The sequence below is a fragment of the Salmo salar genome, chromosome ssa09 (assembly GCF_905237065.1).
Source record: "Salmo salar chromosome ssa09, Ssal_v3.1, whole genome shotgun sequence".
NCBI lineage: Eukaryota > Metazoa > Chordata > Actinopteri > Salmoniformes > Salmonidae > Salmo > Salmo salar.
Window position 1 is genome coordinate 17,026,989 of NC_059450.1, and position 22,524 is coordinate 17,049,512.

The 22,524-nt window shown below is 42.7% G+C and overlaps 3 protein-coding genes across 3 annotated transcripts; all 3 read right to left on the minus strand.

Annotated features, from left to right (window-relative positions):
- Positions 1 to 325: 325 nt before the first annotated feature.
- LOC106610809 (gap junction beta-4 protein) lies at positions 326 to 4,868 on the minus strand. The gene is made up of 2 exons (XM_014210411.2): positions 4,708 to 4,868; positions 326 to 2,624 (listed from the first exon to the last, which is right to left on the minus strand). Exon 2 carries the CDS (start codon positions 2,504 to 2,506, stop codon positions 1,682 to 1,684), a length of 825 nt encoding a protein of 274 aa, XP_014065886.1. The 5' UTR covers positions 2,507 to 2,624; positions 4,708 to 4,868; the 3' UTR covers positions 326 to 1,681.
- A 2,474-nt stretch (positions 4,869 to 7,342) lies between these two features.
- ppie (peptidylprolyl isomerase E (cyclophilin E)) lies at positions 7,343 to 11,943 on the minus strand. The gene is made up of 10 exons (NM_001141335.1): positions 11,908 to 11,943; positions 11,477 to 11,575; positions 11,257 to 11,300; positions 10,799 to 10,825; positions 10,557 to 10,638; positions 10,359 to 10,462; positions 10,136 to 10,259; positions 8,322 to 8,507; positions 8,038 to 8,180; positions 7,343 to 7,913 (listed from the first exon to the last, which is right to left on the minus strand). The coding sequence occupies exons 1-10, from the start codon at positions 11,936 to 11,938 to the stop codon at positions 7,845 to 7,847; spliced, it is 909 nt and encodes a 302-aa protein (NP_001134807.1). The 5' UTR covers positions 11,939 to 11,943; the 3' UTR covers positions 7,343 to 7,844.
- Positions 11,944 to 12,539: 596 nt separating this feature from the next.
- On the minus strand, positions 12,540 to 21,177 carry pabpc4 (poly(A) binding protein, cytoplasmic 4 (inducible form)). The gene is made up of 15 exons (XM_014210412.2): positions 20,571 to 21,177; positions 17,519 to 17,712; positions 17,311 to 17,426; positions 16,123 to 16,262; positions 15,865 to 15,959; positions 15,564 to 15,701; positions 15,297 to 15,392; positions 14,923 to 15,192; positions 14,497 to 14,587; positions 14,197 to 14,322; positions 13,945 to 14,078; positions 13,714 to 13,804; positions 13,402 to 13,532; positions 13,189 to 13,293; positions 12,540 to 12,943 (listed from the first exon to the last, which is right to left on the minus strand). The coding sequence occupies exons 1-14, from the start codon at positions 20,764 to 20,766 to the stop codon at positions 13,192 to 13,194; spliced, it is 1,920 nt and encodes a 639-aa protein (XP_014065887.1). The 5' UTR covers positions 20,767 to 21,177; the 3' UTR covers positions 12,540 to 12,943; positions 13,189 to 13,191.
- Positions 21,178 to 22,524: the final 1,347 nt, after the last annotated feature.

The window sequence follows — 22,524 nt, forward strand, 5'->3', positions numbered from 1 at the left end:
ATTGATTATTTCTGTGTGATTTTGTTGTCAGCACATTCAACTATGTAAAATAAAAGTATTTAATAAGATTATTTCTTTCATTCAGATCTAGGATGTGTTGTTTAAGTGTTCCCTTTATTTTTTTTTGAGCAGTGTACAATGAGTGTGGTTCATATGTTCTGGTCGCAATATAGAATGAGCTTCATGAATAACTTGTGACTAATGCACTGGTGATGATATGGGACTAATATCAGCACCCAGAACCAAACCATCCAAGGCTGTCACAAGAGAGTAAAATGGGACTGATACTGTATAATTCAGAAATTAGGATTCATCTGAAATAAAGTATATTTCCTACCATACTCAGGGACTTTATTCATGGTCTTGATCCTTATTTAAGAATCTTTGAACAAAAAAACCCTTCATTTGAATACTGTCTGTTACATGTGCACTTCAGTCATTGTATTTATCAAAATTATTTGAAAAATACATAAATTGCATTGTATAAATATACAAGCAAAAAAGTGAAATAGATAAACTGCAACTGCACTTAGATAAAAATATGTAAATATACCTATATATGGAATACACTGTTTGCATCCATGTAATATACATTCTGGGACATATCATCAACAACTATGTTTACTGAAACACATTCAAATCAACACGCTTTACTGGCTTTGTGCAGAGTGCATGTGTTTTATCATCTATCATACACATGAACACAGAAATGAATCGTCAGTATTCAAGCCATAGTTGTGCATAACCTACTGACAAACAGAAGGATTAAAACAAATCTTTCATCATCTGACAATATTGATGTATGCGCCATCTTTTCACAACAAAGCCTGAAGCCGTCTCTGCTATTCGTAATGAAGGATGAGACAGGTAACACTTTCCAGGGCATAAGAACAGCAATGGTGTGGGCACAGTGTGGCAAGGGTTGAGTCCTTTACTAAAAATAGCAATGGTAAAGTTGTGAGGTGTGGTAGACAGCAAACAAATAACTTGAATATATCACATTGCCCAACTCTGCTAATGATGGATGTTTTATTTAAAGTGACTCAATTAATTTGATTATTTTGTAATCAAATTAAATTGGTCACATGCGCCGAATAAAACAGGGGTAGACCTTACCGTGAAATGCTTACTTACAAGCCCTTAACCAACAATGCAGTTCAAGAAATAGAGTTCAGAAAATATTTACTAAATAAACAAAAGTTTAAAAAAAGTAACACAATAAAGAGGCTATATACAGGGTGTACCGGTACCGAGTCAGTGTGCAGGAGTGGGGGAACACTGGTCATCTGCACAAAGGTAAGTAAACAATGCCTACAGAGGAACAATGAAGAACTCTGGCCAAGTTTTGCCTATCCAGAAGAGAAATGGAAGATATTTCTCATTGCCTCCAGACACGTTATTCGACTTCTTTTACATCTCTTTTTGGTGTGTCATCATAGTGGTCTTTCACTTGTGGTCAGACTCACTCAGGTGGAACAAACTTAAACTTGAAACCTTTTTTCAATGCTGAATTAAATGTCATTGAGAAAACAGAAAGGTGTTCAAGTATTTTTTTTTGCAAAAAAATATTTTCTAAATGTAAAAGTAATCTAAAGTATCTGTAATCTGATTACAATATTTTTGTTGGTAACGTAATTGATTACCTTTTTTTTTTTTTTGTAATCAGGTTACATGTGACTGATTACATGTAATCAGTTCCTCCCCAACCCTGACTATAAGATGGGGCTGAGGCATCCTTGCTGGGCAACTTTAGAGAGTTGGGCTCCATTTGATTCTTGCCACCGATCACTAGAGAGGTAGCCATGGCCACCTGGCGTGACTGGATGGCGGCGTTGCGTGATTGGTGCATCTGGGTGAAACACTCGTTACATCGTTTCCCCACCAGGTACAGGATCTCGAATAAAGATAGCAGGATACAGGCCAGGCTGGTGACCACCATGAAGATGGTGAAGATACGCTTCTCTGTGGGGCGAGAGATGAAGCAGTCCACCTTGTTGGGACAGGGCTTCTGCTCACACTTGATGAGGGAGGGGAAGTCATAGCCCTCGTAGATATGATAGATTAAATACACAAATGTGCCGTCCACGGCTATCTTGAAGATCAAGGTCAGGACGTAGGTCCACCACAGCCCCCCGCGCTTCTTGCCGGTGTTCTTGTAAAGTTTCCGACAGCCCTCGCCATATTTGAGCGTGTGTTTGCGCTCACGTTCATCTCTGTAGGCCACGTGCATCACCACCATGAAGGAGGGACAGGTGACAAAGATGAGCTGCAGGGCCCATAGGCGGATGTGGGACACAGGGAAGAAGTGGTCATAACAGACGTTATGGCAGCCAGGCTGGGCCGTGTTGCACTGGAAGTCCTTCTGCTCGTCCCCCCACACCTTCTCTGCCGCCACGACAAACACCATGACCCTGAAGAGGAAGACAACGGACAGCCAGACACGGCCGAACGCTGTGGAGTACTTGTTCACCCCACTGAGGAGGCCCTGGAGGAATGCCCAGTTCATTGGGAAGCTGACTCACAATCTACCTCTCTGACGGAAGTTAAGATGGAGGATGGTGTGAGAAACCCTTTTCGGTTGAGATCTCAAGTCAAATTCTGGAGTGTTCCTTACTTCCAGCCATCTATAGAAAAAGAGAGAGGGAGTAGGGGGAAGATATGGCCTTTGAGTATGAGTGAACAAAAACATAACTGATGTTTTTGTTTTCCCCAATGATTTACAGTACCAGTCAAAAGTTTGGACACACCTACTCATTCAAGGGTTTTTCTTTATTTTTACTATTTTCTACATTTTAGAATAATAGTGAAGACATAAACACTATGAAATAACACATGGAATCATGCAGTAACCAAAAAATGGTTAAATAAATCAAAATATATTTGAGATTCTTCAAAGTAGCCACCATTTGCATTGATCACAGCTTTGCACACTCTCAATCAGCTTCATGGGGTAGTCACCTGTAATGCATTCAATTAACAGATGTGCCTTTGTGGAAGTTAATTTGTGGAATTTCTTTCTTTCCTTAATGTGTTTGTGCCAATCAGTTGTGTTATGACACAGATATACAGAAGATAGTCCTATTTGGTAAAAGACCAAGTCCATATTATGGCAAGAACAGTTCAAATAAGCAAATGGAATTGACAGTCCATCATTACTTTAAGACATGAAGGTCAGTCAACGCGGAAAATGTCAAGGACTTTGAAAGTTTCGTCAAGTGCAGTCGCAAAAACCATCAAACACTATGATGAAACTGTCTCTCATGAGGACCACCATAGGAAAGGAAGACCCAGAGTTACCTCTGCTTCAGAGGATAAATTCATTAGAGTTAGCAGCCTCAGAAATTGCAGCCCAAATCAATGCTTTACAAATTCAAGCAACAGACACATTTCAAAATAAACTGTTTAGAGAAGACTACATGAATCAGGCCTTCATGGTCGAATTGCTGCAAAGAAACCACTATTAAAGGACACCAATAATAAGAAGAGACTTGCTTGGGCCAAGAAACACAAGCAATGGACATTAGAACGGTGGAAATCTGTCCTTGGGTCTGATTTTTGGTTGCAACTGCCGTGTATTTGTGAAACACAGAGTAGGTGAACGGATGATCTCCGCATGTGTGGTTCCCACCGTGAAGCATGGAGGAAGAGGTGTGATGGTGCTGTGCCGGGGACACGGTCAGTGATTTATTTAGAATTCAAGGCACACTTAACCAGCATGGCTACTGCAGCAATACGCCATCCCATTTGGTTTGCGTTTAGTGGGCCTATCATTTGTTTTTCAACAGGACAATGACCCAACACACCTCCAGGCTGTGTAAGGGCTATTTGACCAAGAAGGAGAGTGATGGAGTGTTGCATCAGATGACCTGGCCTCCACAATAACCCAACCTCAACCCAATTGAGATGGTTTGATTACTACATGATTCCATGTGTTATTTCATAGTGTTGACGTCTTCACTATTATTCGACAATGTAGAAAATAGTAAAAATAAAGAAAAACCCTGGAATGAGTAGGTGTGTCCAAACTTTTGACTGGCCCTGTATATATTTAACTCCTGGGCACCGAAGACATCAAGGCAGATTCAGAGTGGTTGAAACTGAAATGTGCAGAAGACATTGTTATATAATAATAATAATAATAATAATAATACATTGTTGGACAACTGACTAGGTACAGTATTCCCATTTTTTATTCACACATAATTGGTTTTCCACTGTGTAAAATTCTCAATAAATAGGCCTAACTGGGAGCTATTTTCACACTTACCGTCTTTTTCAAAATTATATTGAATGATGAATAATAATGTGTATGTATCAAGGATGGCAAAAGTACGGTACTGTAAGTCGCTCTGGATAAGAGCGTCTGCTAAATGACTAAAATGTAAAATGTAAATGTAAAAGCCCCCATGTCCTAAAAGCACATGACAAGATTCCTATTTAGTAGGAAGTTAACTATTGCAAAATAGCAAGTTAAATGTTCAGAGTAGGTCTTAACACGGACAGGCTATGCAGCAACCACAGTACTTTATTCCCCAATTGTTTATTCTAGTGAGTGCGCTGAATAATAGAGAAAGATTAGAGAAAACATTTCCCAAATGCAGTCTCTTCAACCAACGAAATAACCCAGACATTCTCTATCGTAATCTAATAACCTTACACGACTAGTATTGATACACGGATGGAAATGAAAACAAATCATGTACTTACCCTTCAAAATGTCGATTACAAAAGGACCATAAACTCAGTCGGGGAAGTTGCAGTCCGTATAGGAACGGAGAAACACGCTTTGAAAGCGACCCCACCGATGAAAATCGGTTTCTCAACGCAGGAGTGTGGGTGGAGCAGTTACACATAGCGATGTTGTCGTGCAACAATTAACTTGTTCGGGTGGGGCTCGTGAACCATGCAGATGAGCGGTTTCACGGGCCATTTTAATGTACAGAACTACAATATAAACATGCATTAATTTTAAATATTTTACTGAGTTATCAGTTCATTTAAGGAAATCAGTCAATTGAAATAAATGCCTTAGACCCATATCTATGGATTTCACATTACTGGGAATAAAGATATGCATCTGTTGGTCACAGATACTTTTGGTCAGGTAGTGTATGTGGACACCTGAACATCGAACATCTCATTCCAAAATCGTGGGTATTAATATGGAGTTTGTCCCCCTTTGCTGCTATAACAGCCTCCACTCTTCTGGGAAAGCTTTCCACTAGATGTTGAAACATTGCTGCAGGGAATTGCTTCCATTCAGCCACAACAACATTAGTGAGGTCGGGCGATTAGGCCTGGCTCAACAAACCATTTCTGTATGGACTTTACTTTGTGCAGGGGGGCATTGTCCTGCTTAAACAGGAAAGGGATTCCCCAAAGTGTTGCCACAAAGTTAAAAGCACAGAATCGTCTAGAACAGGGGTACTCGCCCCTTACCCTATGAGGTCCAGAACCTGCTGGTTTTCTGTTCTACCTGATAGTTAATTGTACACACCTGGTGTCCCTGGTGTAAGTCAGTCCCTGATTAGAGGGGAACAATGAAAAAATGCAGTGGAACTGTCTTTGAGGTCCAGAGTTGAGTTTGAGGGGTCTAAAATGTCATTGTATGCTGTAGCGTTAAGATTTCCCTTCACTGGAACTAAGGGGCCTAGTCCGAACCATGAAAAACAGCCCCAGACCATTATTCCTCCTCCACCAAACTTTACAGTTGGCACTATGCATTGAGGCAGGTAGCGTTCCCCTGGCATCCGCCAAACCCAGATTCGTCTGTCAGACTGCCAGATTGTGAAGCTTAATTCCAGAGAACGTTTCCACTGCTCCTGAGTCCAATGGGTCGAGCGTTACGCCACTCCAGCCGACACTTGGCATTGCACATGGTGATCTTGGGCTTGTGTGCAGCTGCTCGGCCATGGAAACCCATTTCATGAAGCTCGCAACGAACAGTTTTTGTGCTGACATTGCTTCCAGAAGCAGTTCCAGAGGCAGTTTGGAACTCAGTAGTGAATGTTGCATTTTTTTGCGCTACACGCTTCAGCACTCGGTGGTCCCATTTGGTGAGCTTGTGTGGCCTACCACTTTGCGGCTGAGCGTTGTTGCTCCCAGAATTTTCCACTTCACAATAACAGCACGTACAGTTTTCCCTGTGGCAGCTCTAACAGGGCAAAAATTTGACTTACTGACTTGTTGGAAAGGTGGCATCCTATGACAGTGCCACATTGAAAGTCACTGAGACGTTCTACTGCCAATGTTTGTCTATGGAGATTGCATGGCGGTGTGCTCGATACATCTGTCAGCAACGGGTGTGGCCGAAATAGCCGAATCCACAAATTTTAACGGGTTACCACATACTTTGGTATAGTGGACATTAGGAAAAAGTAGGGGCGTGGATCAGAAAACAAGTCAGTATCTGGTGTGACAACCATTTGCCCCATGCAGCGTTTGCCTCATACTGAAAGATGAGGTGATGGTGGCGGATGAATGGCACGACAATGGGCCTCAGGATCTTGTCATGGTATCTCTGTGCATTCAAATTGCCATCGATAAAATGCAATTGTGTTCGTTGTCTGTCGTTTATGCCTGCCCGTACCATAACCCCCCAACCACCATGGGGCACTCTGTTCGCAACGTTGACATCAGCAAATCGCTCGCCCACACCACGCCATACATGTGGTCTGCCATCTGCCAGGTACAGTTGAAACCGGGATTCATCCGTGAAGAGCACACTTCTCCAGCGTGCCAGTGGCCATCGAAGGTGAGTATTTGCACACTGAAGTCAGCTACGACGCCGAACCGCAGTCAGGTAAAGACCTTGGTGAGGACTGCGAGCATGCAGATGAGCTTCCCCGAGACAGTTTGTGCAAAACATATACAGTTGTGCAAACCCAGAGATTTATCAGCTGTCTGGGTGGCTGGTCTCAGATGATCCTGCAGGTGAAGAAGCCGGATGTGGAGGTCCTGGGCTGGCAGAGTTACACATGGTCTGCAGTTGTGAGGCCGGTCTGACGGACTCCCAAATTCTCTAAAACGACGCTGGAGGCGGCTTATGGTAAAGAAATTAACATTCAATTCTCTGTCAACAGTTCTGGTGGACATTCATGCAGTCAGCATGCCAATTGCATGCTCCCTCAACTTGACATGTGGCATTGTATTGTGACTAAACTACACAATTTACAGTGGCCTTTTGTCCCCAGCACAAGGTGCACCTGTGTAATGATCATGCTGTTTAATCAGCTTGTTGATATCTCACACTTGTCAGGTGGATGGATTATCTTGGCAAAGAAATGCTCACTAACAGGGATGTAAACAAATTTGTGCACAAAAGGAGAAAAATAAGCTTTTTGTGCAAATGGTAAATTTCGGGGATCTTTTATTTCAGCTAATGAAACAATTTACATGTTGGGTTTATTTTTGTTCAGTATAATTTGGACTGGAGCTACTGATCATAGGCTTTCATTTCAGACATGTTATAAAAAAAATAGAGAAAATAATACATGACCAAAAACATTCTAATCTAAAGCAGGTCAATTTTATAGGGAGTAGATGTTGGTACAGTATTGTGAAATACAACAAAAACATTTCATTTTACATCTGGAAAACATGAAATTGACACAGAAGCTGTTCATGTTCATTATAAAAAAGTGTTTGCAATATTTACATCACAGAGAAGTTGGAACCAACAGCAACAATCCATGTACAGCAGATGAGTCATGGGCATCTGCAGTACATGATACAACATTTGCCCGTTTAACAATTCTGCAGTCTGACACTGCTAATTTCTCTTAAACATTCAGTCACACACAGAGCTACACAAACATACAACAGTCACTCTTCTGTACTTCAACTCAAACATACTCTCCACAGTCTGAAATTATCACTTTTTGCTTGGGCTTGCCTTCTTTTGTTCCTTGTGCCTGTGGGGACAGGGAAAACAACATGACATGAGTCTTAGTACACAACTTCTTCACAGTCTGTAACCACCTATAGGACCATTCTTCCCCTTCACCACCTCCATGCATGTCCCTCCCCTCCGCTTACCTCCATGGCTTTGACCACCTCCATACCCTCCATCAACTCTCCAAACACCACATGTTTGTTATCCAGCCAATCCGTTTTATCGCAGGTGATGAAGAACTGAGAGCCGTTGCTGTTTGCTCCAGAGTTAGCCATTGAGAGCTGACCTTTACACACAAGAGGGGAGCATTGTGATCAGAAACCATACTCAACCAAATCTGCGTATGGCAATGCCTCTCATGCACTTCCTCACCACTCTACACATTAAGTCACAGACAGACTGCCATTTAGACCTGGGCGTGTCTCACCTGCAGCAGTGTGTTTGAGGACAAAGTTCTCATCGTCAAACTTGCGCCCGTAGATGGACTTGCCCCCAGTACCGTTGTGGTTGGTGAAGTCTCCTCCCTGACACATGAACTGAGGGATGACGCGGTGGAAACTGCTGCCTTTGAAGCCAAAGCCCTTCTCATGTGTGCACAAGCAGCGGAAGTTTTCTATAGGAGATATCAGGGCAAAAGGGTTGGAGATTTTAGGGGATGCTGCTTCTATTTAACAAGCATACAATACTTCAGACTAGCTGCATGTTTCCTGCTTTACATATGAGCTCTGCTTTGATACATCCTGATACCTAGTCACTCCACCCTGCCTTCATGTACAGTGCCTTCAGAATGTATTCATACCCCTTGACCTTTTCCACAATGTTGTTACAGCCTGCATTCAAAATGTTTCACATTTATTTTTTTGCTCACCCATCTTCACACAATACCCCATAATGACAAAATGAAAATGTGTTTTCAGAATTTTTGAAATACAGAAATATCTAATTGACATAAGTATTCACACCCCTGAGTCAATACTTTGTAAAGGCACCTTTGACAGTCTAAGAGCTTTCCACACCTGGATTGTGCAACATATTCAAATTGGTTGTTGACAATTGCTAGACAACCATTTTCAGGTCTTAGCATAAATTTAAGTCAAAACTGTAACTCAGCCACTCTGTCTTCTTGGTAAGCAACTCCAGTGTAGATTTGGCCTTTTGTTTTAGGTTATTGTCCTGCTGAAAGGTGAATTAATCTCAGTGTCTGGTGGAAAGGAGACTAAACAAGGCTTTCCTTTAGGATTTTGCCGTGGTCGGTACCGGTACCCCGTATATAGACTTATTATTTTACTGTGGTTTTTTTGTATATCATTTTTTTAAACTTTACTTGATTTAGTAAATATTTTCTTAACTCTCATTTTTCTTAAAACAGCATTGTTGGTTAAGGGCTTGTAAGTAAGCATTTCACGGTAAGGTCTACACCAGTTGTATTCGGCGCATGCGACAAATAAAATTTGATTTAGTTCCATTCCGTATATATATTTTTATCCTGAAAAACTCCCCAGTCCTTAACGATTACAAGCATACCCATAACATGATGCAGCCACCACTATGCTTGCAAATATGAGGAGGTATATTATGTTGTAATAGATTTGCCCCAAACATACCAATTTCTATTCAGGACAAAAAGTGACTTGCTTTGCCAAATTACTTTAGTGCACGGATGCGAACAGGATGCATGTTAAAGAATATTTGTATTCCGTACAGGCGTCCTTTTCCCTCTGTCAATTAAGTTAGTATTGTGGAGTAACTACAACGTTGATCCATCCTCATTAAACTGTAACTGTTTTAAAGTTACCATTACTCATGGTGAAATCCCTGAGCGGTTTCCTTCCTCTCCGGCAACAGAGTTAGGAAGGACACCTGTATCTTTGTAGTGAGTGGGTGTATTGATACACCATCAATGTGTAATTAATAACTTTAACCTGCTCAAAGGGATATTCAATGTCTGCATTTTATTTTTACCCATCTACCAATAGGTGGCCTTCTTTGCGAGGCATTGGAAAATCTCCCTGGTCTTTGTAGTTAATCTGTGTTTGAAATTCACTGCTCTACTGAGGGACCTTACAGATAATTGTATGTGTGGGCTACAGAGATGAGTTGGTAATTCAAAAATCATGTTAACTATTATTGCATACAGAGTGACAAATACAATTTTATTTGAATATCCCTAAAATCTAATGATTAAGTGTTCTATTTTCAGAAATGTTCCTGGTACTTTATAACAAGGAGGAGCATGGATACCTGCTGTCATAGGAACAATGTCTGCTCGGAGCAGGAAGCGCAGTCTCCCTGCTGGCTTGTTGCCAATCTTGATGTCCATGTAAACCTGGGGGTTCGTTCTGCCCTTCTTGGCTGGGGGCTCGCCCTGCAATCAATGAAAATATTGTGTCAAGCTTTTAGATCATGATACTATGCAATGTACTACACTCACAGAGAGACAGGCAGGAACACACAGTCAACTTACATCTGCTGTTGTTGATTTGGCTGATTCTCCAGTGGACTCCGTAACCTCAGCGTCTTCGACAGTCGTTCCCGAGAACTTCTTCAGCCAATCATCATCCGACCAAACTGAGGAAATGGTATACAGTTAGCGGTTTTACCACATCTAAAAGCCATGGGACAGTTTAAAGTCTTTATAGAGAGACTAACACATATCATTCACCTGGACGAGAAGAGCCCTCTTTGATCCTCATAGGTTTGGCAATGTTGACCCGGATGGTTCTTCCAAACAACTCGGACTCATTCTGTCAATAAAACAGTGGAAAAACATGCATCAATGAGATGCAATACCACAGCTTTTAAACATGTGAGTCACTGTCTCAGAGTACAGACTACCAAAACAAGGGATAATGCAAATCACTGTTAGTTAAACCAATTTGACTTTAGTGGGAAGCAAACACTCACCATGTTATCAATAGCAGCTGCAGCATCCTGTGGAAGATGAAGAGGGGGATGAAAGACAATCACAGCAAACCAGTACAACACAATCACCATGATGACTAATGACCATCCACCATAACCCCTAGATAAGGATGTTAGGTGACACGACAAACAATGGGCGCAATGCTAGATTTCTACAAAACACAGCAGTGATCAAATCAATTCTCACTAAACGTCAATAATGTGGTAATCAAAATACATCATAAATCTGAAAACATAAATGTGGACGTTGTTAACCATGTCTAAAAATCACAATACTGTACGATATGATATTTACGTGAAATGACCCTAAATGTATGTAAAATCATTGTAAAAGCATACCGCGATCCATGCTGAACCTGAACCGGTGGAATGACCTCACATTGGTAACTAGCTAGCATCTCCAACATCATTACTTGCATTGAGGTTTTGATTAAACTTACCTCTGCCAATTCAAATTCAATGAAGGCGAATCCTCTGTGCTTTTCTGCAAAGTAAACAATAACATGAGACATTTAACGTCAGCTCTAAACTTCAGGGTTTCATCTACGGACAGTCGCAGTTTGCTCCGGCTAAGTAGACAGGACGGATAGATTCGTTTCTTTTTACTGATTCAGCTGATCGTTTATGCCAAATTTGAATGGTAAAGCTATTTATTCGGACCTGTTTCATAGTCTATTGGAATCTGAATGTCTGTGACATCACCGAACGGAATGAATGCCGCGTGCAGCACTTTCTCGTCCACCTCCTCTGTGAGACCACCTGTCAACACAACAGGCACACACAATCATGTTAGTTAACTAGGAGTTAATTCAACTCAGATAAACGGTCTTTCAAGCTTTTATAACTAAAAGTGTTCATATAACACGAATGGGGCTTTACAACAACCAATAGTTTGATAGACGTTAAATTGCTAACGTTACACACACTTTCTGCCTGCAACTAGCTAACTTTATCTAGCCAGCTTATTCACAGACTGGTCCACTTTACACGTAAATAATGTGTAGCTTAATTGCCAGGAGATTACTAAAATATGTTTATTTCAACTACACAGTAACTACGTAGGAAAAACTGTTGCAGGGTAGCCAACTCACCAACATACAGCACTCGTTTGGTCGCCGCCATCTTGTAACCTTTAACCCTTGAACCCAACAAGACTCGTGATTGGTGCATTACAACCAAAGCCCACCTCTCTGGTGATTCACTTTTGAGCTCCGGCGCCACCTGTCTTTTCCGTTTAAAAATGATCGCTGAATCTTAACCAGTGGGACTCTCCAAAAGCTGAACTCTTACAGCTAAACTCAAAATACAGTATAGTACTTTTTTTTAAATCACTGTTGCTGGCTAGTTGGTATAATAGTGGTCTTACTTCTCAATTCCCCAAACCTTTATTTCTTTATGGTCCTCAGTTTCTGTGAAGGTAGCTAGTGTTATTCATGTAACATTATTAATTAGCTTTTTGGTTGTGAAATTAATAATTTGATCAATAACCAATAATCTAATCTTTATTCAATGCTTCACTTGAGCAATGAAATGTGTACACACTAGGCATTTTCACACTGCATTGTTCTTAGCTCCGGGTTCAGACGTCCTGGACTAGCTTATCCGGTTCAAACAAGCTTTTGTTGGGGTCTGGGGCCTGGGGTAATGTGCAGTGTGAACACACCTACTATGGGGCTATGGCAGTATGAAAACTATTGTGGAAAAGAAAAACAAACATTGTAAATTTGATATATTCATCCCTTTATTGAGAATACCATATACCACACCACCCATGATAACATGATGGGACGGAGGAATCCAATTGTCCAAATCAAATCATAAAACAAAACTTTCAAACAAAGAATAAGAGCAAAGCAAATTTTCATCAGAGAAAAGGGGTCAGTCTTGGCCACAAAATAAAGGGCCTTATTTAGTTGGAAGTTTTGCTTTTGGTAAAGTTAAAAATTATTACAGAACTAGACAAATGAAGTACTGTAATCTTTTTTTTTATATTTATGTTTTTAAAAGATTTTTTCTATTTTTTTCAACCTTGTTTATTTATTTTTGCATAGGATTTTGTAGAGATGACCCAGGCATTTGAAGCCAATGTAGTGATCTCTCCCCATCTTTTTCTCAGTTGTTTGTGTCCTAAGGGGGGGGGGAGAAACACAAAAAGCATTGGATAAGAAATATGAACCCACTACAATTGAACTAATCAAAAGCAATGGATTAAGTTCGCAAATCTATACACCATTAATGTATGTTGCCAAAAAGTTGGAGTAGACACCATTATCAGTGCTGGGGCAAAAGCTAATGCTTCGGGGATATCATAGCTCACATTTTCTCATCTATTAACAATACTAATCTAACAAACATTTAGTAAGCGCTCTTACCCATCAGGAAGTAGAGGCAGCAGTGGTTGTAGGGATGACTCCCACTTTCTGCGTGGCATCCTTCTTTGCCTGGTGGGCCTGCAGAACAGCAACAGCCTCCTCCACCTGCACAAACACACAGAGAAATAGGAGAAACAATTAGAGCCTTAGCCAACACTATGACCCTAGATCCCTTTTTATGATCTTATCCTGATATTATCCTGTTGCTGGTACCTTGGAGCGCAGGGATTCGTGGGACTCCAGCATGTGCAGCAGCTCAGAGTTGTCGATCTCAAGCAGCATTCCAGTGATCTTCCCTGCCAAGCTGGGGTGCATGGCCTGGATCAGGGGGAACAGGCGCTCCCCTGAGAGAGAGACGAGAGACAGGGAGGGTTAAGAATGGTTCTCACGGTTTCAAATGTTACTATATAATTGCACCTTATTGCAATGATGTTCAAAATCCCTCCAAAGGGTCTAGACTCTACAATTTGGCATTGAACTTCCAAGGACCAATATGACACACCACCAATCAGTTCCAGCACTCACCCAGCATCTGCTTCTGCTCCTGAGGGGGTGCAGAAGCCAGCATGGAGGATGTGAGAGGCTCCTGACCCTGCACATGTACAGCTGGCTGAGCCTGAGAGGAGGAAGACAGGCAACAAAGGGTTTAAAACAAGGGAGTGATGGAACAGAAAAATAGTGGAAGGGAAAATAGACATTTGAGGGACGAGAAGAGACGAGGGAGGAAGGAGGCAGCTGGAGGTTGGTGAGATTTACCTGCTGTAAGGCGATGGGCTGCACCACTTGGGGGTTAGTGTTGCGTATGCTGGTGGCGTACTTGTAGGGTGGCATGGCACGAGGGGCAGGAACTCCCATGGAAGGACGAGGACCCATGGCCTGGCCAGCACCTCCTAATGGAAGTGTAAGGACGTATGATGAGCCAAGTATATCAAGTTTGATGAGGTAATATTTCCACCATGTAAATTATAATCAGTTGCTATCAGATATACTGAGGGAATCCAGTCTTACCAACTCTCTGAGCTCCAGCAGGCCCCATGCCTCGTGGGCCCTGGGCGCTGGCGTTGGGAGCCAGGTGTCTCAGGTTGGCACGTGGACCAGGCTGGCGCAGGGAGTTGGGCATCCCCTGGAACCCACCTAGAGAGGAGGAGAGAGGGGAGGGGCAGGGCTACTATTGGACAGCAGTTCAAGTCACCATAATATGTCACTAGGACATATAGTACTTTAATAAACATAACCTGGATATATAGCCTGGAAATATAGCCCATGTTAAATTTAGCTATTATGTATGATGTCATCTCTAACCCTCACCTTGGCCTCTGCCACCCTGCTGCTGCCAGCGGGGGTTGGGCCTCATTTGGGTCAGCTGATTGGGTGCATAGTAGGTGGTCCTGTTTTGTCCCTGGGAGAGACACACACACACACACACACACACACACACACACACACACACACACACACACACACACACACACACACACACACACACACACACACAAGGACAGAAGTGTAACCATATATGCAATAATGTTGCACAACATTAAAGTTCTACATCTTGCTCCATGTAAACAACAACTGACTCACTTGTTACAGTGCCAATCATCTTACTGGCATTTGCACAGCAGTATTTATTATATCAACTGTCAGAACCTTGACATGTCTTTTGGGAAGGGCATTTCCAGTAAAGCTCACATAACTTTCTCTCAAACCCATTTTAACCCTCTCTCCCTCACTAACCTGAGGTACTGCAGGCATGAAGTATCCGCTGGCGGGCTGGAACTGGTTGATGATGGCGTTGGCAGGCATGGCCCTCATGCCAGTGATGCGCTGCATGTACTGGTTAGTGAGGTGGGCCTTGCGCTCTTCTTTGCGCTGAGCCAAGGCCACGTAGAGGGGCTTGGAGCCCACAATGCGCCCGTTCATCTCAGTCACAGCCTTGGTGGCCTCCTCAGGAGAGGAGAAGCAGACAAACCCAAAGCCCTTGGACCGCCCCTCCTCCAGCATCACCTGCAGCAAGAGAAGCCGTGTTATATCTGGATAACACACTCCAAATACACAACTGAAAAGAGTAATTGTGGTGCACTGTTTAGGCTTCTGCTGCACTCTCTCACTTTGGCACTGGTGATGGACCCGAATGGGGTGAATTCCTTGCGCAGTTTCTCGTCATCAATGGTGTCGTCCAAGTTTTTAATGTAAAGGTTAACGCCCTGAAACCAGAAAAACACTGTCATGACCACAAACATACATACTCAGCCTGGCTTGTTTCCTTAATGGATGGGTACTATGAAACAAGATGTCAGGTTGATTAATGGCATTTGGTTGTAATCAGTGTTCTATTAGACATAGTGGTGCCAGAGTAGAGTGACATGCTAGTTGACCTGGTAACGGCTGATCCTCTCCTGTTTCAGCATCTCAAACTTCCTCTTCAGCTCCCCCTGCCGTTCAATCTTCTTTTGAGCGCGTCCCACAAACACCGTCTTCCCATTGAACTCTTGGCCGTTCATCTCCTCACATGCCTGAGTAGAGATCTATTTGTTAGAGCCAGTCTATATGCCGTAAACCCATAAGTTAACACAATGTGATTATTAGTACGATTGTCTCACTTAGTCTTTTTACACCAACCACGAAAGCCTGCTGACTTGTATTGACATGACTGTTGTTATGAGGGTATAATAGTACCTTGTTAGCATCCTCGTGTTTCTCGTAACTCACAAAGCCAAAGCCTCGAGATTTGCCACTGGGGTCGGTCATAACCTTCACACTGAGAATTCTACCTGCAGGGAGGAAACAAGAACAAATGGGACTCAGCTATATGCGTTTTGAGAAATGCAAGTGCATGTCTAGTTTCCTTGAAAAGATTGCAAGACAAATATTTTATAAACAAAAACAGCTCCACTAATGAGCAAACTCAAGCGGTATGTTTCAGTCACAGCTTACCGTATTGGTCAAACATTTCCTTTAGCTTGTCATCGTTCATGTCGTCTCCAAAGTTCTTGATGTAGACGTTGGTGAACTCCTTTGCTTTGGCCCCGAGTTCTGCCTCCCTCTCCTTCCGAGACTTGAAACGTCCAACGAACCTAAACACCACGAGAGGGCAATGACACAACTTTTGTAAAACGGTCCTGAGCAGGAGGGAGAAAGGGACTGTGACCCATCTCTTATGTTTTTCATCTGAGAGTCATGTTTTCACAGCACGGACATTGAGGAGTCCCAGACTATTAAATGGAAGGAAGCACTTTGTATAGGACAGCAGCACAGTGAGTCAGTCAAGGACCTCTCAGGAACAACATTGAACAAACTTCTTCTTGCACTGTTTATGGCACCACAATCAGGCAAACTGAGCATTCATGCTATACACCCAGAACACACCAGACAATGACGTTTCCTGGTCCAAGACTTGAGGCATGGAGGGACAGAGGTCCATAAAGAGGAAAGCTGAGGACCAAACGAGGTTGATAGATCCTATTCCTCTACTCAGACTGTACCTTGTTATGCAGACCTCTCCCAATCTGGCTCCAGTATTGCATTCCTGCATTCGCTCCATCACTAAAACACACAAGCTTGGTTACACACACACACACACACACACGACAGGCAGGTGGACGGGTGGACAAACATACAGACAGAAGGATGCTCAGCTGACACATGGAGTGAGGTGACCACAGAGTTGAAATGTGTTGTTGTATAGGTTTAAAAGGCACATTTCCCAGTAAGCACTGCAAAAAACATTCACTGTTAGTTGTGTAATTCACACAAACCACACAGAAAAAGAGGGTGTATGGGGACTGAGTGTGAGAAAGAGGCTCATTATATGCATCTACAGCAGGGATGGGCAACCTTGATGGGGGAGGGGGCCACAAAATAAGATGGATATGCGGGCCTGTGGGCCGTCAGTTGCCCATCCCTGATCTACAGGTTGCTGTTCTCATGCTAACCTCTCCTTTTGCCGTGTCAGAGTATAGGCCAACAGATTAACTAATTCAGATTCCAACCATGTACAATCCCCTTCAATATCCTAGCTGCCCTTGATTGATCTAAACTGTCAACTTTCTACACAATGATTTAACTCCAGTTCAGCCCCTTCCCCACACCTCCCCACCCTCTCTTAGTTGATCAGACACTCACACCTTGCGGTCGTTCAGAAGCATGCCGTTCATCTTTTCAATGGCGCGGTCGGCTGCGTCCTGCGTCTCAAAGTGCACAAACGCATATCCTTTGGATCCATTCTCATCACACACAACCTGTTTGAGAGACAAGTTGATGCTGTTTTAAAAAAAAGTACACAAGTCTATGGTCATACAGATGTCTGTGGTCAGAAACACTGCCATCTTACTTTGCAAGACAGTATGTTCCCAAAGGCAGAGAAGGTGTCATAGAGTGCCTTGTTGTCGATGGTCTTGTCCAGGTTCTTGATGAACACGTTGCCCACCCCAGACTTCCTGAGGGAGGGGTCTCTCTGTGACCACATGATTCTGATTGGCTTCCCTTTCACCACATCAAAGTTCATGGTGTCCAGGGCTCTCTCGGCTAGAGGGGAGAGGTCAGAGTGTTAACTTACATCATGGAGCCAAAAACATAGCCACTGTGTACACCACCAAACACCATGTTGTTTATGCTATATAGTGCTCACTTCAAATCATGCACACCGCACCATGCTGCATGCTACACCATACGTACATCTCCCAAATCATTCACACTACCACATTGTGTCGTGATGGATAGGACCAGGAGTTACTCCTGGTCAAGTCATGTGGTCAGGAAAAACTACTGGCCCTAGTTTATTGCACACTTTTAACTAAGAAACCATGCTACTATTGGATTGTCCGAACTACTACACCACGTGGCTATGGAGTCTGACCTCCACCTGCCACCACACTGAGCAGCTGTTAGGGGGGGCAGTTGGCTAGGCAGGAGCACATGGCGCTAACACACAGACAAGTGGGACCAGAAGTGCCACAAGACACAAGTCATAATAGTTGATTCACCCTCTCATAATGAATAGATACAATGGCAGACATATAGTGCATGTACAGATATAATTCAGTGAGGCAAATGGCTCTTAAACTTTACATTCTCTTATAGGTTCTCTAATAAACACCAGCCATTGTATTATTTTTCATGGTCCATTCTACCTATGCCAGTGTGTGTAACTTTGATTTACATTTCCAGATCGGCCTATCATGATTTCTGTTGTGCCAGTTCTCATTTTCCTGCCCTCTCTCTCTCTCTCATGTCCATCTGGGGACACATGCCAACCAGAGAGCTCCCCTTTGTTCCTGTCACTCCACAGCAACACACACCCGGGCTTTAGAGCTAAAAATGTCTGTTAAACAAAACGGAGCTCCCTTGCCTCTGCTGGCATCAGCAGTTTGCTGTGCAATTGTACTTCACACAAACCAGCTCAGAGAAGGTGTGTGACGGTCACCCTGTCTGTCTAGTTCTGGAAGGTTCCCATGGCCATGCTTGATGAAAGAACATGAGCACCATGTGGAGCTGAGATTTCGCAATAGATGAATAGCAGAGATAAGCATGACGAAATCAAATAAGAGAAACACATTATGAAATCAAATAAGAGGTAAAGTGAATGTGACACACAAAACAAGTGAACTTCACAGGTCAGTGTGAAGATATTATACTGTAAATGTATTTTGTCATACAACTGAAAACTGGATAGTTTATTCTAGGCGAGGCTGGTAGCCACCCTAATTAATTGTCAAACATTACCCTTGTATGAAGACTTTAAAACATTTGAGATATAAGCAGGCAACATTTGGACTGCCTGAGAGAGCGACTATATTTAGAGAGGGGTCCTGAGAGCTATGTGCTGGTGTGGAGTGAGCGTTTATTCATTCTCTTCCATTGATGGAGACACATTCAACAAGAATGTTCAGATGAGCAACCCCAGGTCTTGCAACTATTTACAAATGCAGCTGTGACATGCTGAAACCCAAGTGGAGACGGTCAGCCAAAGCTGGTTTAGTCACATGAAGTTATAGTACTCGCCTCAAATATGTGGTTGTAGTTGTAGGCCTACATCTATGGTAGTTGTACTACACTTTTACTTCCTGACACGTTATATTGATTGTGTATTGTCATAAAAGTACAACCTTCAGGTTATATTGTGACCACAGAGTTCTCTAGTTACACTGAGTCAGATATCTGGTGGCAGGTGTGAAATGAAAACAGCCCCATAGGTCCACACTGACACACTGTCGTAGAACACACCCCCATATGCTACAGCTAAATCGCGTCAGGTCACACCCCCTAACAAATACGTGATTCTACTGCACATAACTCTACTTTGGACAATTAAAAGAAGAGTGATTGTTGAATCGAGTGGTAAATCAAAGAGTGCAAGTATATGTTAAACGTTCAGATTTCTTACAATAGGAGCAGGGGCTTGGATACAAATGTTGGAAATTCCTCCAGTGTACCCTGCAAGCGCGTACATTGTAAGCCACTACAACCTGAGCAAAACATCACAGATCAACATGCAGAGGAGAGAACAATAAGGTGTTGAGTATGACACTCCCTTCAACAATTACTCAAGAAATCCAACCAGAAAAAGGTGTTGAATCCACAAGAAAAGTTTCAGCAGAATTGTATTCGCAGAAGCAATCTATTCAGGCTTATTCTCCTCAGATCAGATGACATCACATGATCCCCAGCACGCAGGGGAATGGAAGAGTTAGGTCGTGTTCTCCTGCTTAGACATTTCTGACGCATGCCAGATCTTACAACGCCTGGATAGGTATTTTAGGTATCAGAAAACCACATATGTTTTAGCACTCTGGTGCCCGACTGCACAGTCAATAAAGTGGTACGCAACCATTGGTTGGTGCGTGCACCTCTAATCATTGGGAACGTGGCCTTACTGTTCAGCTGGGCCGTTTTTTCCTCTGTGTGTGTAAAGCAGTAGGGAAGGTATTGGGAATTAATTTCACTACAGAACAGTTCCCTTATGGCCCTTTAAATAGGAGCAGAAATGGGCCACTTTGGGTTAGGCACTTTGGAGCAGTACTCTGGAGCAAAGCTGCAGCCACCCATTCAAAGGTAGAGGCACAACATCTCCAAAGCAGGAGTCTTGTACATGGCAAAGCAGGAGTCCTGGAGCGTATCCTGGCCATTCCTCAAACAATGACACTTTGAAGTGGGCCACCATCGCTAAATGGGTCAAGAGATATTCCAAACGTTGTACTTCTCCACTCAGCAGAGTTAGTCCATGAAGGAAATCACATCACAACTGATTTAAACTCAAAATCAAGATGTGCTTTACATTGTATTCTCTTTAAAACGAATGCACTGAACTGTTGACATGCTCAAATAAATCCAACATCCAATCAACTCTTTGCGCCATTATTTTGGAGGCATGCTTTATTGCTTACCGTCGGTGGGTTGCGAGAAATTCACATAGGCATAACCCAGAGAGCGTCGGGTGATCATATCACGACATACTCGAATAGACAACACCGGTCCTGCTGGGCTGAATTTCTCATACAGCATAGCCTCTGTGATATCAGGGTGCAGATCGCCAACATAGAGAGAAGCCATTGGATAACTCCCTGTAGTCTCTGTGTTCATTTCTTGGAGTGCACAAAATGTATGAATTCTTCCTTCGCGCTATAATCACGGGAATTGTTGATAAGAATTGTTCCCCGGGGCCGAATCTGTGAGTAAAAACACTCAGAATGCGACTTGTGTTCCGATCTAAGTTTCAAGACTCGATGACAAGGAAAAGTGACAGCTAAAAACAAAAATGAATTTCGGCGTATTCTCCTGATAAATATAATTGTCTTAAACGTCGGGTTAAGCCCGAGGCCTCCTGTTTACACAATTTAGCGACGTATTTTTATTTTGTATATTACGGAAGGCCTATTTATTTTTAAGATTTTATATTTTGTATTTTTTATATTTTTTTGGTTTTTTAAAGTTGTTAAAGAACGGTGAGTTAGACACTCACGGTTGTTTTGTGGCCGGGGAAAGAGACTGCGTGGGAAAAGCATGGTCACTTTATAGACAGTGCAGTGCGCAGAGGAAATAGACAGGGTCAAACTTGGAATAGAAAAAAACCTGTGCATGAGGTGTAAAAGGGAGAGCGGCGGGTGTACGGTCACAACTACCCACCACAGATCCCTACAGCGACATCTGGGTGTGACTACGTGGTCATTATAGCAGGGGCCCGCTAGTGTGAACGGGCCAAAAACGCCTTCGTTTTAAGGACAAGAGAGAATATTTTGGCCAAAGTTAAACATTTAAATTGAAGAAGTGGAGTTACAATAACATAAACTGCAAAATTAGTTGCATTGAGTTTATTCAATTATACAAATGTATAAACATGTTCATTGACTACTCCACCTTGTTCATTGGACTAGGCTACTCTGCCTTGTCGAGCTCCCTAAAGAAAAATTACAAATAAAAACAGTTATGAATGAAAAACCATTCAGTGGAAAAAAGTATTACACTAACTAAAGGATACAAGTGGAATGAATAAATAAAATGGAACCTGTCAAAACTACATGACCTCAGATCCAGGAGGGACAACACCAGGTTCCTCTGCCCAGCCCTCAGCCTCTTCACTGGGAACCTCTCCTCCATGCCAAAACTCCTGATCCCTGGTTCCTTCACTCTAGGCCTCCTATCCTCATAAATCTGTGTCTGAAAGCCATCAGCAGCTTGGGACAACTGGAGCTTAGTGTGGACCACAAACTGGGAGTCTGTTGCTTTGGTCACCAACTTTTCAGTCTGCTGGCTCCAGACCCCATCAATGGCAGAATTCAAGAGGCAGTCTAAGAGAAGACAATACATTAAAATAAGCCTGAAACATGAATATACTGTCAAGTCCTAGAAGATTACTATACAGCCATGATAGTATAATCACATTAAGACAAGTAAAATCAAAATCATAAATAAACTTCAGTTAGTGCTAAATACGGCTGCTAGAATCCTGACTAGAACCAAAAAATTTGATCATATTACTCCAGTGTTAGCCTCCCTACACTGGCTTCCTGTTAAGGCAAGGGCTGATTTCAAGGTTTTACTGCTAACCTACAAAGCATTACATGGGCTTGCTCCTACCTATCTTTCCGATTTGGTCCTGCCGTACATACCTACACGTACGCTACGGTCACAAGACGCAGGCCTCCTAATTGTCCCTAGAATTTCTAAGCAAACGGCTGGAGGTAGGGCTTTCTCCTATAGAGCTCCATTTTTATGGAATGGTCTGCCTACCAATGTGAGAGACGCAGACTCAGTCTCAACCTTTAAGTCTTTACTGAAGACTTATCTCTTCAGTAGGTCCTATGATTAAGTATAGTCTGGCCCAGGAGTGTGAAGGTGAAC

Bases quoted from the DNA above. Each gene is read 5' to 3' on its own strand.
- LOC106610809 (XM_014210411.2), bottom strand. From the start codon at position 2,506: ATGAACTGGGCATTCCTCCAGGGCCTCCTCAGTGGGGTGAACAAGTAC.
- ppie (NM_001141335.1), bottom strand. From the start codon at position 11,938: ATGGCGGCGACCAAACGAGTGCTGTATGTTG. The intron at 10,260-10,358 runs GTAAGTTGACTG...CATTGATTGCAG, and splicing joins CCAAATCAACAACAGCAGAT to GGCGAGCCCCCAGCCAAGAA. The intron at 8,181-8,321 runs GTGAGACACGCC...TTGTGTGTAAAG, and splicing joins CCTCAAACACACTGCTGCAG to GTCAGCTCTCAATGGCTAAC.
- pabpc4 (XM_014210412.2), bottom strand. From the start codon at position 20,766: ATGAACACAGAGACTACAGGGAGTTATCCAATGGCTTCTCTCTATGTT. The intron at 14,588-14,922 runs GTTAGTGAGGGA...TGTCTCTCCCAG, and splicing joins TCATGCCTGCAGTACCTCAG to GGACAAAACAGGACCACCTA. The intron at 14,323-14,496 runs GTGAGGGTTAGA...CCTCCTCTCTAG, and splicing joins GCAGGGTGGCAGAGGCCAAG to GTGGGTTCCAGGGGATGCCC.